The sequence below is a fragment of the Cotesia glomerata genome, linkage group LG2 (genome assembly GCF_020080835.1).
Source record: "Cotesia glomerata isolate CgM1 linkage group LG2, MPM_Cglom_v2.3, whole genome shotgun sequence".
In the NCBI taxonomy this organism is placed as follows: Eukaryota; Metazoa; Arthropoda; class Insecta; order Hymenoptera; family Braconidae; genus Cotesia; species Cotesia glomerata.
This window is the reverse complement of record NC_058159.1, coordinates 30,515,310-30,532,140: the sequence shown is the minus strand read 5'-3', so window position 1 is coordinate 30,532,140 and position 16,831 is coordinate 30,515,310. Positions and strand designations below refer to the sequence as shown.

Here is a 16,831-nt window from a genome sequence, read left to right as displayed (position 1 = left end):
AATTTTTCGTTTTGATTCAAAACAATGAAACTCTAGAAATCTATAAATGAATCAGACAAATACCCAAAGGTCGCAAAAAATATTATTCCTACGAAATATATTCAGTCGTCGGGGTAATTTTAATTTTAATGATATATGTGCATATATATGAAGAATAAAAACACCTCATATCAAATACTTGATACATCCTGATCCTGAATAACACGGCTAGTAATCACATAGTTGGAAACAATTTTTTTTGGCCTTGGAATACGCAAACATATATTAATGGATTACTCTTCCTCAATGAAAAATTCTTGAATTCGCATTCTTTAGCATCAGTTGAGTATAGACTCCGTATGTTTGTCGAGGTCATACTGAACCCCATGACCTCGAACCGTGTAAACTCACTTCTTCTTTCTATTTATTTTATTACGGACTCCGACTCGGGTCTTTGCCGAACAAAGTAAAGTGACGGAGTTATAGAAAAAAACGCTCGAAAACTAATCCACTCGACTACAAAATTTATAATAAATGTATTTATAATAATACCTTATATTATACTACATTATTGACGATACTCGTAAATTTTTTCCCCTTATACGTACAACTATGGACATACATAGTTGAGAAGAGAACCTGGTCCTGGATCAGGTATAAGCCATACATAATAATAATAGACATATATATATATATATATGCATTGTGGAGATGAATCATTCGAGTCCGCTGAATGGACTAACTGCGTCTGACTGCAGAGCTAACAAAACTTGTTGAGTATAGGTACAGTCTTGTACAGGGGAACAAAAGATTCACCGCACCTGCCGAACACACTCTATTTCTGCTTTTACCTTTCCATCTGACTGTCTTCATAATCCCTATCCATACAAATATAAATTTTGAAATAGAAAAAAAACTACAAATATAGATATGTTGAATGGATCAACAGGCTAATACTAAACTATAACTAATATTGTATTAACCAAAAATCAAGAGCGAGTCAAAAAAGCAACTTTTGTCACTTATAGAGCCAACTTTTGTATACTTAGGATCTAAGCCACGCATATTTGCGTCTTTACTTATACTTATAAGCTTTATGCATTTTCTCAAAGTAAAGCCTGTAAATATATACATTATTTTTTTGAGCACTCACCACTCAATTCAGTCCTCCAACTAATACAAACCACACAAAAGAGATTCACGTGAACAAATATTTGTAATGCACTTTCATTTCGTCGCAGTGGTTAAGGTTTTACTCTACTTAAAAGTTACCCTTACTTTGTATTATTTTTTTCTGTAAACTTCAATACAATATACTGGAGATTTGGAATATAAACAGACGTTACATATATTAGTGAGATAAATTATTACCCAGTGACTTACTTACACACAGAAAAAAAAATTTACTTGAATCAAGTAAACAATTTTGAAAAAATGCATTTTCTTTATTTGAGTAGAAAAATTCTTAAACTGAGAAGTTTTCCTTGATTTAAGTAAATTTTACTTGATTCAAGAATTATTCGTTTTGATTCAAGACAATGAAACTCTTGAAAATTTTTCTTGGTTCAAGAGTTTTTCTCTTGATTCAAGTTAATTTTTATTTCGGTGCATTAACTGCATGACAAAACGACGTATCTCGAAAATTATAGTTTCGAGAAAATAGCGCATAAAGTTTTCACAGAATTTGAGTATAATTTAACAGAAAAATTCATTTCTGTCATGACAAAACTTTGTAGCTCGAGATACGTTTTTTTTATCGTAAGAAACAAATGCTCATTTTGATAAATAAATGAAATTGTTATGACAAAACGTTGTAACTCGAAGAATTAAATGTTATATTAATTTCCAATGCAAAACAGATATACGTTTTTTTTTTTTTTTCATTTCTTTTATACGCACATTTAATCAATATTATTGGCATGATTAATTAAATTAGTAAAATTTTGATGATACCCTATCATTAAGTAACACTAAAAAAACTTTTTCAGCTTTGTTACGACAAAACAGCGTATCTCGAGATACGTCGTTTTGTCATAACAGGGCAGCATTGAGATCTTTAAATTTTCAGCAAGCTTTTTTTCGCCAGACTTAAGCCCTTTAGTTTTACCGTCTCATTTTTTATTTCTTAAGTATTTGGTCCTTTGGACTGAGTGTAGGCAGGCGAGTGGTCCACTCGTTTAATTCTCAACGGCGACCCGGGCCAACAGGCTCAGTACGAGATGTATATCGAACGGATCGAAGGTCAGCAATCGAGTATCTATACTACCGAGCTGCCCGAGTTTCTTTGAGAAAGATTTAAAGATGCTGGCTTAGGCTGGACGCTCTATACTGGTTTATCCAGAAACCGTGACTCGATTTTATTATTAAAAGTCTGACAACCGACCAATATTGTACACAATAGTAAGCTTAATCCCTTTAGCCATTCACATTTTTATACCGGTGTGTTACTATTTTTTACCGGTGAGTCTATTAAAATGTACTTATGGTATATTCACCAGGACAATTCAATTTGTGAGCCTTTCTTATGGATAATAAATTTTGCCAAATATATTTTTTAAGAACTTTTTTTAGTAAAATAACAGAGGCATCTTTTGCCTTTTGTAGCTCTATTTTTCTAATTACTAAGCCTGGCAATTAACGCAAGATTAATGATCTCTAAATCACCTTTTTTGGAGGAATTAGACCTCGAAAAAACAGTTTTCTTTAAAAATTTAGGCGACGGCTGACTAAATGTTCCGGTTTTTCGAACCCCTGCATTCAAGGCCCCATTTTTTTTAGTTCATGGTCATGTTTCTCACTTGAGGATCAACTAAAATAATATTTAGAAATAATATATTATAAGCTTTTATACCCATGTAATTTCAATGATAAAAAAAACAACTTTTTTTGGTAAATCCTGCTATGAATAATTTTTTTTATAGGTCCCGTAATTTCTAAGTTAGGAAGAAATAAATCTCCATATCAAATCTTTAATGATATTATTAATTGAGTATACGAAGCCTAAAAATTAAAAAAAAATTTTCTTTATCAGCATCTGATCCAATTTACTTTAAAAAAAAAATCTTTAACTAATTTTTTCCAGATGCAATAAGCAATAAAATAATTTGTGATTTGGAAACTGAACATCTGCTTGTTGTTTACTAATAAAAAAATTACTCTAAAGATTTTTTTTAATTTTTACATGTGGAATTTTGTTTAAAATTATTTCTTATGTTTGTAAAGTCATCGTAAGTTTTCAAAACAAAACTAAAGCAAGCGGCATAGTACATCTGACATGTCAGCTAGTAAACAGCTAGCATGAAGAAAGAGAAGCTATGTACTAATATGCTTTACCCAGTACTCGGTAAAAACGTATAATAACAGACTTACCTGGTACAGTACCCGTGAATAAGAGACAAAGAAAAAAGAGCAGTAGCGACGGCGCCCAGTTAAGTTCGATAGGTCTCGTCGTACGTTAGGCGAACTAATGACCAACATGACTGCGCCCGTGGGCTGATACCGGTTTTATTCGTCCAGCACCAGGATTCAAGTTCAGTCTCATTCTTAAACAATGCCCAAACATTTTATTCACTAGTTTCTGGTCTACGATCTGTAACATGGGCTGCAGACACTTTATACTTCATGTAACTGCATTTGAACCTGGAAAATGAAATATGAAAATTAATTTAGCTGATATTTGATAATTTTAAGAATTTTTTTAACAAAAAATCATTACAAAAAGAAATTATTAAAAAAATTAACATGCAGAAATTAAAAAAAAAAAATAAAAAATGCAATTTTTATAAAATAGTTTTTTGGAACAAATTTTTTTGTTAAAAAAAATTCTCAAGTAACAGCTAAATTTGATGTCATAAATAAATAAAAATTATTTTAGCAGATATTTTATAATTTTAAGAATTTTTGTAACAAATAAATTATTTTAAAAATTGAAATTATTTAAAAATAATTTTTTGGAACAAATTTAATGTTATAAATGAATAAAAATTAATTTAGCAGATTTTTAATAATTTAAAAAATTTTTGTAACAAAAAAAATATTATAAAAAAAGTTGACATGTAGACAATAAAAAAAAAAATAAAAATTGCAATTTTTAAAAAATAAATTTTTTGAAAAAAAAATTCTCAAGTGACAGCTAAATTTAATGTTATAAATAAATAAAAATTAATTTAGCAGATATTTTATAATTTTAAGAATTTTTTGTAACAATTAAATTATTTAAAAGTAATTTTTTGGAACAAAATTAATGTTATAAATAAATAAAAATTAATTTAGCAGATTTTTAATAATTTAAAAAATTTTTGTAACAAAAAAAATATTATAAAAAAAGTTGACATGTAGACAATAAAAAAAAAAATAAAAATTGCAATTTTTAAAAAATAAATTTTTTGAAAAAAAAATTCTCAAGTGACAGCTAAATTTAATGTTATAAATAAATAAAAATTAATTTAGCAGATATTTTATAATTTTAAGAATTTTTTGTAACAATTAAATTATTTAAAAGTAATTTTTTGGAACAAAATTAATGTTATAAATAAATAAAAATTAATTTATCAGATATTTGATAATTTTAAGAATTTTTTTACCAAATAACTTATGCCAAAAAAAAATGAAAATTATTAAAAAATAATTGGAACAAATTTAATGTGATAAAAAATGAGTTAGCAAAAAGTAAAACAAGATGGCGGAGTGAATATTTATTAATACCGCTCTGGACAACAATGTAACTGTCAATGTCTTATAAATACATATTCATAGAACGTGGAATCGTTTGCTGACGCATAATATATGCAAACGTTGATCGTATAATCTTTTATTGTAGATTGGTGGAACGCAGCGAGCTAATTGACTGCTAGCTCTGGCAGTTTACAGGGTAAAAGTTTAAAACGTGAGTGGTAAAGTATAAGAAAAAAAGAGTGGAGAGTTGAGAATTGAGAATCGAGAGTAAGAGTAAGAGTTAACTCTGATGCCATGCTAGAGTCTCAGTTCTGACTGCATGAGTTTCTGTTAAGTCAGATAGAGTCGAGAGTTAAGTCTAGAGAGGGAAAAACTTTCTGTGTAGTACTTACCTTTCAGTTGTGCGAGTCCGAGTAAGAGAGAAAAACAGAATAAACGTTTTCCCCTTCCCGACAGTCTTCTTTTTCAAAGTCGGGGGAGTTCGTCCGCGCTCGGGTTTACTCGGACCGTCCTGAGGAGCGAACGCGCTTCGGGACTCCACTGTGCTGGCAGACGCGTACGCGACTTCGGACGGGCGACAGTTTAAACTCAACTCCGGGCGGTTTTAATGTAACGTCAAACTTTATAACGTGAATTTAAATTAAAATAAAAATTTTTGAATTTAAAAATTTTCGCGGGGTTTTTTTTGTCGCGCAAAATCATGAAAAGCGGCTTTATGTTTTTATAACTGACAAATTGAACAGTAAGAGTGGATTTAAGAAGAAAATTTGAATTATAAATTGAAGATCAGAGTGAAGAATAAAATGAATAATAAAAATCAAAGATTAGAGTGAAGAATAAAATTAGTGTGTAGGTGCTTGAGGTGAGTTGAGTTGAGTTGAGTGAGGTGCTAGTTGACGCGTGTGAACGGAAGTTGAGAAACGAAAAATAAAAAATCTAAAAGTTAAGGTGGGGGAGTGAAGGGCTTGTCTTGTTTCTCGGATAGTGTGAATAGCTGGTATGCTCTTTGGTGCCCAGTTAAAACTTGGATAATAATATAAAGGGAGAAGAAATAAAATAAAAAGTAAAACAACTGGAGAATAGAGTGCAAAATCATGCCAACTGATCTTGGATACTATACTAGCTTTTTAAGTGTGTGATTCTCACGGATTTAACGCGTGTTTGTCTCTTTATCTCCTCTTTTATTTAAGTAATACATTATTATTATTATTATTATTACTATTAAAACTATTGTTATTGTTTTGTTATCGCAGTTGTAACTAATGTTATCTATCTAATTCAACAAGCAGGCTGACCGGGGAAATGCTAAGTACTACATACTTCCGGCATGTCGAGTCCACCGATCACCAGTAAACGCTCCTTCGTAGCCAGCGAATTAAATCCTAAGAAGTTTGAATTTACAAACTCAAATTACTATTTGTTGAGCGTTGTCCAGCTCCAGACTATGAATAATTCTGAAAACAAGACCAATGATAAACTCGGTGTCGGCCAGTGAGAGAGACAGCCCTGGGAGGGTCAGAAAAAATTGGATTACTGTGAGAGTTGTTATTTTTTTTATTTTATTGTTATTATTATTACACTGTTGATTTTTTTGGAGGAATTTTTGGTACTTCTGGTGTTTTGTAGTGCTACACTAAGTGAATTCAGGGATAAGATAGAGCGATACAGAGATAGATGTGGGAATAATCTATCTGCTGGTGAAAAGTGCCGGTGGTTGTATATTGTGCGAGTTTATGGTGATAGCAGTGACACCAGAGGTGTGCGTGGTTTATAGCGGCAGCTTACAAAGATTCTTATGATCCCTCGTCGTCGTCGCCGTCGTAATCATCGTAGGCTTTGTTACGATGGTTTCTCCTCCATCCTTCGTCACTCTGGTTTTGCTCGTATGCCTTCAGACGGTTTTACTCTCCACTGTCAGCAATTGCGCTAAAACAAGCAATATGTACTGGAATACCACCAACTCGATGTAAGTTTAGCGAGATTTTTATTTATTCGGAATTTTTTGTGGCAACTGTTATGTTGTTTTTTAACGTGATCGGTCACGGGAGTTTTATTTATTTGTCTGATAAATTTTTTTTAATATTTTTCTAAGCTCGAGAATTGTTTTAAATATTTTGGAGTCATTTTTTTTTTTTTTTTTTTTAGTTTCAAAGTTTCAATTTTTTTGGTAACTATTTACAAAAAAAATTTTGTGTTAAAAATTTTTATGTTAAATATTTAATAACACTTTTTTGTTGATTTAACAGAATAAGTGTTAAATATTTAACACTAAGTTTTTTGACGCAGACGCAAAATTTTTTACTGTGTATTTTTAAAAAATTGAATTTTTAATTACTAAATTTCGATTTTTTTTTGTGACAATTTGTTACAAAAATTTTAAAAATAATCAAATATCTGCTAAATTAATTTTATATTTATTTACAAGCGGGGTCAAACCTATTTTTGGCCATATCTAGGTGAAAAATTAACATAATTTTTTTTTATTCTGCTCCTTTTTACGACGCACTTATGATAAAAAATGCGAAAGAAAAAATGAAGATTTCGATAGTTTTTTGCTTTCAAAAGTTGAAAAAAATTTCGGCTCATGTTTTTGGATAAAATTTCTATTTTATATTTTTTTTTAAAAGTAGATAAAAAAACGAACAATTTGAAAAAAAAAAAAAAAAAAGTTAAATATCACAATTTCTAAAAAATGTATAAATTTTTTTAAAAATTTTTTAAAATTGTGATAGTCAATTTTTTTTATGTATTTTTCAAAAAAAAATATTTCAATAAAATCAAATAGAAATTTCGCTCAAAAAAATGAAAATGAAAATTTTTGCAAACGTCAGTAATTTTATTTTTTAAGTGATTAAAAAATATGCATGTTAATATTAATTAAAAAAGTCTTAAAATGCAATTTTTTAATCATTAAAATAATTTATTTTAAATTATCTTACGTTTGCTAATTTATTGAGCTGTCGAAATATTTAAAAATAATTTTAATGAATTTTCTAAACCACTCAGCAAATTTCTCTAACAGAAAAACAAAAGAAAAAAAAAGTAATCCAATCTCTCGTAACAATTAATTCCTCTGTAAAAAAATTCCAATGAAAGTAATTATCAGAGAGAATTAAAATAATCCACAAGAAGACTATAAACGTTCCGGATAATTTACAAAGCTATCACGTAACATAAATAAAGATATAAATGTTATATTATATTGTTTATATATAGAGAGATAAAGTAATGAGAATCGCGGTGACTTTAATGCTCGGAAAAACAGCTAAGCGTTCAGGTATATCTCCATTTTATTCTACAAAAGCGCTACAAGTTTTATCGTCATTCAATCTCGGATTTTTATGTTAAACAGTTAAAGTTAACATAAATATAAATATGAATGGATATTAAGAAATAAATGTATAATGTATTTATATACAATTATACAGCAAAAGTATGTGTAGAGATTTTTGATAAGTTTTCTAAAAGTAAAAGTTTGAGTACTTGATGGCTCTATTTTCCATCTCCCATCTACAATCTGTCGATAGTAATTTATAGACCAAGCTTTAGCATTAATTCAATAGTGTCTGAATTATTTTTGTGTGGTCCTCTTATAGTTATCTGCTCGCCCACAATCTAATACCGGAAGCAAAATCGTAACGAGTACACGTACTAATATTTTATAAAATATAATACACACTTGAACCAAATATAATACTAGTTACCAGTTATAGTTACAAGACCGTTCCATAGATCACTTGCTATCGCTCATTTCATCTGTATATATTTAAAAACTAAACATTGTCGATATAATAAAACACATGAATTTTCTAATTATATTTTTAGTTACGCGAACGTGACATACGGGTTTTCTCTCTATAATTTAAGTAGAAAGTCGCTTTAACCTTTTTAGATCTACCCCATTATGTTTGACACGATAATAATATATTTCAATTTTATAATTTGTATCAAAACATGTAGTTATTTGTATTACACGCTCATTGTTAGTTTACTCGTTCCACCTTTTTTTTTTTTTTTTTTTTTTTCCTGACAGTCATCCTCAAATTTCGTGACACCTTCAAATTAAATGAGATCGACAAAATTATTTTAAATGTGTATATACTTAAGTATATCTCACATTTTAAATTAAACATTTTAAATTAGCCTTAAAGGTAAAAGCCTGTTTTTTTTTTCTCAATTTTTTTTCTTACACAACTTATTATTTTTTCATACAACTTTTAAGAGCTCGCTAAAAATGAATTTTCACTGGCGCAAATAGGTCAAGCCGTTAAATTTTGCTATTGCTCTTGGTGTACAGCGTTTATACTTAACTTAGAAAGCAATTGAGACTATCGGGATCGGGATTGTGAGCTCGAGGCGTCTCGAAACTACCATTATGTAAAAAGCATAAAACTCTCCTCAGTCCGGTATGGTATGATATGCTCGATCTCCCCCAAAGACGGGATTGGGATTAATAATTCAAAAAAGTTCATTGTACTGCACCCTTGAATCTCCTAGAGTAAAATCTGTAGAATCATTTCTCTTTTATTTTTTAGGTTCATCATGACCATGATTATGATTATTATTATTATTATTATTATTATTATAATGCATAAAGACCCGGAGCGGGCTGTTAATTCATTTTCATTATTTTTTACTTATCATCCTAAATAAATTAGAGATTCTCCGTTAAATAAATTCGATGAAGATGGAGCTCTCATCTGTCAAGTAAAATACAAAGAGCCCGGTTTTTCTAATCGAATAATTGATTATAATTTGAGAGAGTAGACTCGACTCAAATAAATTATCCTAATGGACGTGCTCAAGTCCTCTCTTGATACGCATTTGTACCGTTATCCACATGAGTATAAATATATAAATATTATCTGGTATGGTCTCTTACTTATGTGTAAGTAGCGTACAGGTATAACGCAAATGTTTCGTTTGGAGATATTTTTTCTTACGAATTTGGACGTGGACCATATCTCATAAAAGAGGTAAGCCCCTAAGGGCCCGATGGAGTACAGTCGCATATCGCTGGTCGCCGATGCGAACATTAACCGCTTCCTTGTTCTGGCAGCAAGCACTCCAATCGACGAAACGGCCCCACGATCCACGATCCACGATCCACCTTGAGGACGAGATCCTCTGGGCTCTGGGCTCGGGTGAGCTCTCGAGACTTAACCGAGACTACATGATGTTACACCTCGGCCAGACATTTTTCACCGGTTCTTTTAAACCTGCTCTGAAACAGTTGTTATTTATCACGAGATCCATCATCACTATACCTACATTTCTTCCGGGTCTGATCGTATACACGGTTTTAAAAAATTAAAAAAATTCAAGCTTTTTTTTAATGTATACGGCATTATACCAACACCCTTCATTTTTACTACATTAAATTAATCATTTTTTGAAATTTATCCGCCTTATTCTCATCTTCAGGCTCATTCAAGTCCGGGCTAAGCCCAGCTCTGAGTTTTCATCTTCATCTTCATCTTGCTCGAAGTACTTATGTACAATCCATGCTATTATCTGATCCAATCATTTTGGGTTTTTATTATTTATCGAGGGTTTCACCTGTTTATTCGACAAAATTCAAACTGGATTGCTGTATTGAGGGATAAAGAACAGTTGGGTTTTTGAAGGTTCCAGGGTGAATTTTAATAATTTATTTTTAGAGAAAAAAATTGGAAATTTTATTATTTTAAAATGGGATTTTTATAAATTGTTTTAGAGGTTCCAGGGTGAATTTTAATATTTTTATTTTTAGAAAAAAAAATTGGAAATTTTATTGTTTTAAAATGGAATTTTTATAAATTGTTTTAGAGGTAAATTTAAAGAGTATGCAAATTAATTTTTAAATTTATTTGAATAATTTTTTTATTTTTTTGCTCAACAAAAAATGATCAAAATTTTTTTTGGTTCAAAAATTTTTTTCTATAACCAAAAATAATTTTTGATCAATACATTTTGTAAAAATAATATTTTTACATTGTAATTTTCCAAATTTGTGCTCTGAGCGTCTAATTATTAAAATTTTCCTGAAAAATTCTAATTATAAACTCTTTAAAAATTTTTTTTAAGCTCAAAATACTCCAAAATTCCTCAATTAGTTCATTTTTTAGTTTAAAAAATTTATAAATTATTTCAAAACACCTCTTAATTTTTTAAATAGTCAAAATAACTTTTTCATGAATACATTTTGTAAAAATATTATTTTTAAATTTTAATTTTCCAAATTTTTACTCTGAGCGTCTAATTATTAAAATTTCCCTTGCAAATTCTAATTATAAACTTTTTAAAAAATTTTTTTCAAGCTCAAAATTCTCCAAAATTCCTCAGTTAGTTCATTTTTTAGCTTAAGAAATTTTAAAACACCTCTTAATTTTTGTAATAGTCAAAATAACTTTTTACAGCCTAAAATCGTTGGAATATTTTCAAAATTTTAATGTAAAATATTCAATAAGAGTAAAATACTGTCTCAGATAATAAAAAAATTGTTTAAATACCCAAAAAAAAAAAACCATAAAACCATAAAGTACCGTATAAAAGATTGAAATAAAACAAAAAAAACCACGAAAGTACATTAGGAAAGATCAAAGTCCGGTATAAATTTCTTCCGAAAGCCATAAAAAACCAACACACATTAAATAACTTGAATCATCAGATCATCATCATTACTAATAAGTGTGTTTGTAGTGTGATCCTTGAACGTACCGATTTAAGATTTGTCACGTTTTTGATGTTGAGTAATGTGAGTTCTTGTGATGATTGCTGTCACGGGCTCGGAACGAAACATTAGCCATTAAAAGTGAGTCTGAGCGAGAGCATATAGCTAAATAATAACACGACGTAGGACAATAAAAAATAAAATAGTTGAAGAACAAGAGCTAGGCAATTTACAAGAGGTTTACTTTCAATTATGGGATATTTAGCCGGGAAGAAAATGAACTAGGAAAAGGAGAGTAGAGGACAGATGTGGTTGCTCTTGGAGAAAAAAATCTGTAAAAAAGAAACAGCTGCTCGTCACATACCCCACTAATACCAATACACCTCCTTAAATATCGTTCATACATAAATACTTTTATACATTTATACATTTATACGTATAAATAGGTGCCTACATGCTCATATATAATAGTAATGTACGGTTGAGTTATGTTATGATTCTATACGCCAACGCTGATGATTCCGACAATGTAAAACGTGTCAAATATTTTTTCTATTATTATTTAATAACGCGTTTTTAGCCTAACCATTAGTTGCTGTTATAAATACTGCTTTTTTATTGGGTACTTAAAACAATAAATATTAAATAATTATATTCTTACATTAGATATTTTACTAACTAACCAATCTTGGATAGGAGCAGAGCTAAACTGAACGTTGTTATTTAAAGGCTAAATAAAATTAAAGCTAAAGCTACAGTTAGTTTATTCCTGTTAGATGTCCAACAAAAGTTTATTCTCTGTATAATTCTCCGAGCAAGGTTGTTTTTACTTCGTTTAAAAGAGTAAATTACATTTACAAGTTGTAAACATAAATATTTAACGTTAATGGGGGTTCACGACCTTGGGCCTAAACTTCTCCGACTCTCGGTACACTCGGTCACAGTTTTTAGGCTTTCCTTTTTATTTATATTTCGGAGTAAGAAAGCCGGCTCCCTTTCAGTTATACTTATGCCTTTCTATTGCTTTTACAATTACCATTCCCTACAAATGTTGTTTTTTGTCTTCTTTTTTCGGGTTTTTATTCTCTATTCCTATACTGTCTATTTGGTGGCATGACGCATATCCTTCTCGAGTTCCCGATCTATAAACATGGCGTCATTTGTAAACCGAGGTTACACTAGACATTTGACTCGAGTTCATTCGACTGCGAACTCCGATTCTCACACAACTTGCAAATTTACGTTTACGCTTTACAGCTGGTTTTTTACTTTTTATAATATTTTATTTGACAACTAGTTTTGAAATAGAAAAAAAAAAAAATTATGGTTAGATATTAAAAAATTCTATTCGGTCACACCTGACATACATAGATAAATTTTTTACAAATATAGGAAAAAAATAGATAGTAAAGTTGAAATTTATTTTTTAACTCCAAAAAAAAAGATAGAAAAATAATAATTTTAATTAAATTTATATTATTAAGAGGATAAAAAAAATTTGTTTCCAAGATAGTCATATGTTGAAATTGTTTTTTTTTTTAGTGTCATTGTAAAGGTCTTGACTTGAATTTATGCCTTTTAAAGGTTTCATAGTCAATTTAGATACATAATTAAGAAATGACCTTGTATCTTGTGAACTATTGACATTTTTAAAGATATATCTTTATATATAAGCTCATCCCAATGTTACACTCATCGAGACCTTTCATTTGAGTACCCACATCAATTTTTCATATATTTATATATATATGTATATATGAAAAATATATCAAAATGCATGTGGGTACTCAAATGAAAGCTCTTGACGAGTGTAACATCGGGATGAGCTTATATCTTTAAAAATGTCAATAGTTGAGAAAATACAGTGGGATTTAACATAAGAAACGACCTTGTATCTTGAGAACTATTGACATTTTTAAAGATATAAGCTCATCCCGGTGTTACACTTATCGAGACCTTTTATTTGAGTACCCACATCAATTTTTTTATATATTTATATATATATATATATATATATATATATATATATATATATATATATATCATATATATGTATTTATGAAAAATATATCAAAAATGCATGTGGGTACTCAAATGAAAGCTCTTGACGAGTGTAACATCGGGATGAGCTTATATCTTTAAAAATGTCAATAGTTGAGAAAATACAGTGCAATTTAACATAATCAAGAAACGACCTTGTATCTTGAGAACTATTGACATTTTTAAAAATATAAGCTCATCCCGGTGTTACACTTATCGAGACCTTTTATTTGAGTACCCACATCAATTTTTTTATATATTTATATATATCATATATATGTATTTATGAAAAATATATCAAAAATGCATGTGGGTACTCAAATGAAAGCTCTTGATGAGTGTAACATCAGGATGAGCTTATATCTTTAATAACATCAATATTTAAGAAAGTACAGTGCACTTTTTCTTTAAAAAAAAATCTAAAATGAAAAAACAATTATTTTTCAAACTTTCTTTGGTTTAAATAAAATAAATTTATTAATCAAAGAATTTATCTATTAAAATCTTTAAAATAATTTGTTTGCTCCAAAAATTTTTCTCTTGAATTAAATTAAATTTTTTTTTTCCAATATATGGTACTAAATCTACAAACTTAAAAATTCTTGCGACATAAAACCGACTGCGACAGATAAATTAAAAAAAAATCTCGAATATCCTAAATTTTCCAACTTAAAAATCTATTCAAAACTCCAAAAGCCTGCCAGCGGACAACCAATTGTATTTTCGCAACACTCTTGAAACTTTCAAAAGATTATTGATTATATAATTCATTCCAAGCATGAAAAACGTACAATAAGAGGATAATAAAAGAAGAAATAGATGCAAGTAAGCATACCAGGCTTTGGAGAATATATTTATATATTTATATATATAATAATATATATATAAGAACCGGACTAAAAACGAATGGTCTCGGAGAACTATTCGTTTTTAAATTCTTAAGGATTCGGGTACCTGGGAACTTACACCTATATAATCAGCCGAGTCATTTTTTGTAGTATTCCTCCTGTTGCTCCTTAGGCAACCCGAAGAGATGAGGAATCTCCGGTGTTGGTGTTGGGTGTGTGGGACACGGCGATATAGAAAACGTTAATACATATCAGAATGAAGAATGACGGAGATAAAGAATGAAGATGAAGGGGGAGTAGAATACTATACAATCTAGAGAATGAAATAATAAAATAAAATAAAATAAAATAAAGGAAGAGATGAAGGTGGATGGGAGGATAACTACAAAAGCGGGTGTAGTTAACTGTGTTTAGTTGTAGTAGTATTATATGCTATTAATAATAGCAGTGTAGTAGTCGTAGTATCATTCAAACGTCTACAAGTCTACATCCTTCCGAGCGATCGTGATCAAGTCTACCTACGGCTCTTCCAGGTATACGGGTCCATACAGCATATACCTGAGCCAACAGCTCCAGCGATCCTGGAGGCTGCACAGCAGGATAAACTATAGCGGAATTTTTACCCGCTACTCGCTCGAATAACGCCAGATATCAAATCCCCAGCTAGATCCATTTTATTCGTACGACACTTGGGACCGACAAACGTCAGCTACTAATTTTATTTTGACCTTTTATTCCAGATCGGGTGATTGATAATTTTAACTATTGTACGCCGGGCCAGACAAAGCGTTAATTTATTGTCATTATCTGAGATTTTGTTAGTGAGATTCAAATTCTTGTTTCGGTATTCTATAGACTACTTTAATTATAATTATTAACTGTCTTTAAATACAAATTTTAGGTAAAATTCAGGCAAGGACTCTCTTAAATTCATTAAATTATGCTTGCGCTTTTTTTTAAATGATTTTTAATCAGAAATTTTCATTTTAAACTTTTGAAAATTATTCCTAGGGTGGAAATTTTTCTTATGACTTTCTAATTGGATCTATGGCTAAATAAAAGGAGACAAGAAAATTAATAAAGACCTTTTTGGTAGATATTTAGATTTTCAATAGAAAGTCTCTTATGATTTCTTTATATTCAATATTTAATCCATAATTTTGATTTTAAAGTATTAAACAAAATTTTTGAATCAAAAAAATTATTTTTCTAATTTTAAAATTAAAATTATAGCTAAAAGAAAATTGATAAGGACCTTTTTGGTTAGACAATTAAATTTTCAATAAAAAAAAGTCTCTTATGATTTTTTTATATTCAATATTTAATCCATAATGTTGATTTTAAATTTTTGAACAAAGTTTTTGAATCAAAAAAATTAGTTTTCTAATTTTGAAATTGAAATTATGGCTAAAAAAAAAGAGATACAGGAAAATTGATGATCTATTTGATAGATAATTAAATATTCAATAAAAAAAGGCTCTTATGATTTTTTTATATTCAATATTTAATCTATAATTTTGATTTTAAAATAATGAACAAAATTTTTGAATCAAAAAAATGTATTTTTCTGATTATAAAATTGAAATTATGACTAAAAGAAAGTGATAAGGACTTTTTTGGTAGACAATTAAATTTCCAATAAAAAAAAATCTCTTATAATTTTTTTATATTCAATATTTAATCCATAATTTTGATTTCGAAATATTAAACAAAATTTTTGATTCAAAAAAATTATTTTTCTGATTTTAAAATTGAAATTATGGCTAAAGGGAAATTGATAAGGACTTTTTTGGTAGATAATTAAATTTCCAATAAAAAAAGTCTCTTATGATTTTTTTAAATGAAATATTTAATCCATAATTTTGACTTTAAACTATCAAATAAAATTTTTGAATCAAAAAAATTTATTTTTCTCATTTTGAAATTGAAATTAGGTCTAAAGAAAAATAGATACAGGAAAATTTGAAGAACTTTTCTTATAGACAATTAAATTTGCTCCAAAAAAAGTCTTATAATTTTTCCGTATCTCCAAACTTTTTAAAACTATCAAACAAAAAAGAAATATTTGTCAGATTTATTATAATTTCTCATAATGGCGGACTGTGAACCGTTTATACGTTTGTTCTTCTTATTATTCACCCTCGGTAAAGTCAGCCTTGTAGATCCCTGCGATGTGTAAACTACTGACAATAAAAAATTACACGTTTCAAATCGTTAGCTCCTAATTTATTTCATTGTAATTACGAGTAAGTATGTAATACATTAGTCCCAACAATTATTAGACACACACATACATAATTTCGGTGGTCGTAAAGCCTTGAATAAATTACCCAGGAGCACATGTGTTGTTTTCTTTGTTTTATTATTTAGAAAAAAGTTTTTCGTGTCGGTTGACCACGTGGTATGTAGAAAAGTTTGAGTCCGTCGCAATGTGGGCCGGCTTAAATAAATAAACTCCAGAATAATTTAGATAAAAATGTTTTTAGACTTTATTTTTAGGTTTAAATCAATTGTTGAGTGTTTTCCTTGAAATATTATCGAGCAAAAGAGTATTAAAACGTACAATGGGACGATAACTCGACAAAAACAGAGATGAGAGGAAAATGTTAGTAGATATTGTTCGGCACAAAGATAGAAT

General features: G+C 29.1%; 1 protein-coding gene and 1 long non-coding RNA gene across 6 annotated transcripts in view; one reads left to right on the top strand and one right to left on the bottom strand.

Annotated features, from left to right (window-relative positions):
- Window positions 1-5,197, bottom strand: part of LOC123259562 — a 246,629-nt gene extending 241,432 nt beyond the window's left edge. Inside the window, exons 1-2 of the long non-coding RNA XR_006508266.1 lie at window positions 5,046-5,197; window positions 3,349-3,618 (exon numbers count right to left, since the gene is read on the bottom strand). This is a non-coding gene — a long non-coding RNA (uncharacterized LOC123259562). The remainder of the gene's footprint in view (window positions 1-3,348; window positions 3,619-5,045) is intronic.
- LOC123259546 (ephrin-B2) overlaps window positions 1-16,831 on the top strand; it is a 355,672-nt gene that overhangs the window by 325,125 nt on the left and 13,716 nt on the right. Inside the window, exons 1-2 of one of the 5 annotated variants that reach the window (XM_044720125.1) lie at window positions 5,436-5,786; window positions 5,943-6,619. The exons of 1 other annotated variant lie outside the window; for it this stretch is intronic. In XM_044720125.1, coding sequence (XP_044576060.1) covers window positions 6,498-6,619 — 122 coding nt within the window. In that variant the 5' untranslated portion in view covers window positions 5,436-5,786; window positions 5,943-6,497. Of the gene's footprint in view, window positions 1-5,435; window positions 6,620-16,831 lie in introns of those variants that run through there. 3 more of the 5 variants (XM_044720124.1, XM_044720123.1, XM_044720127.1) reach the window with 3 other exon arrangements.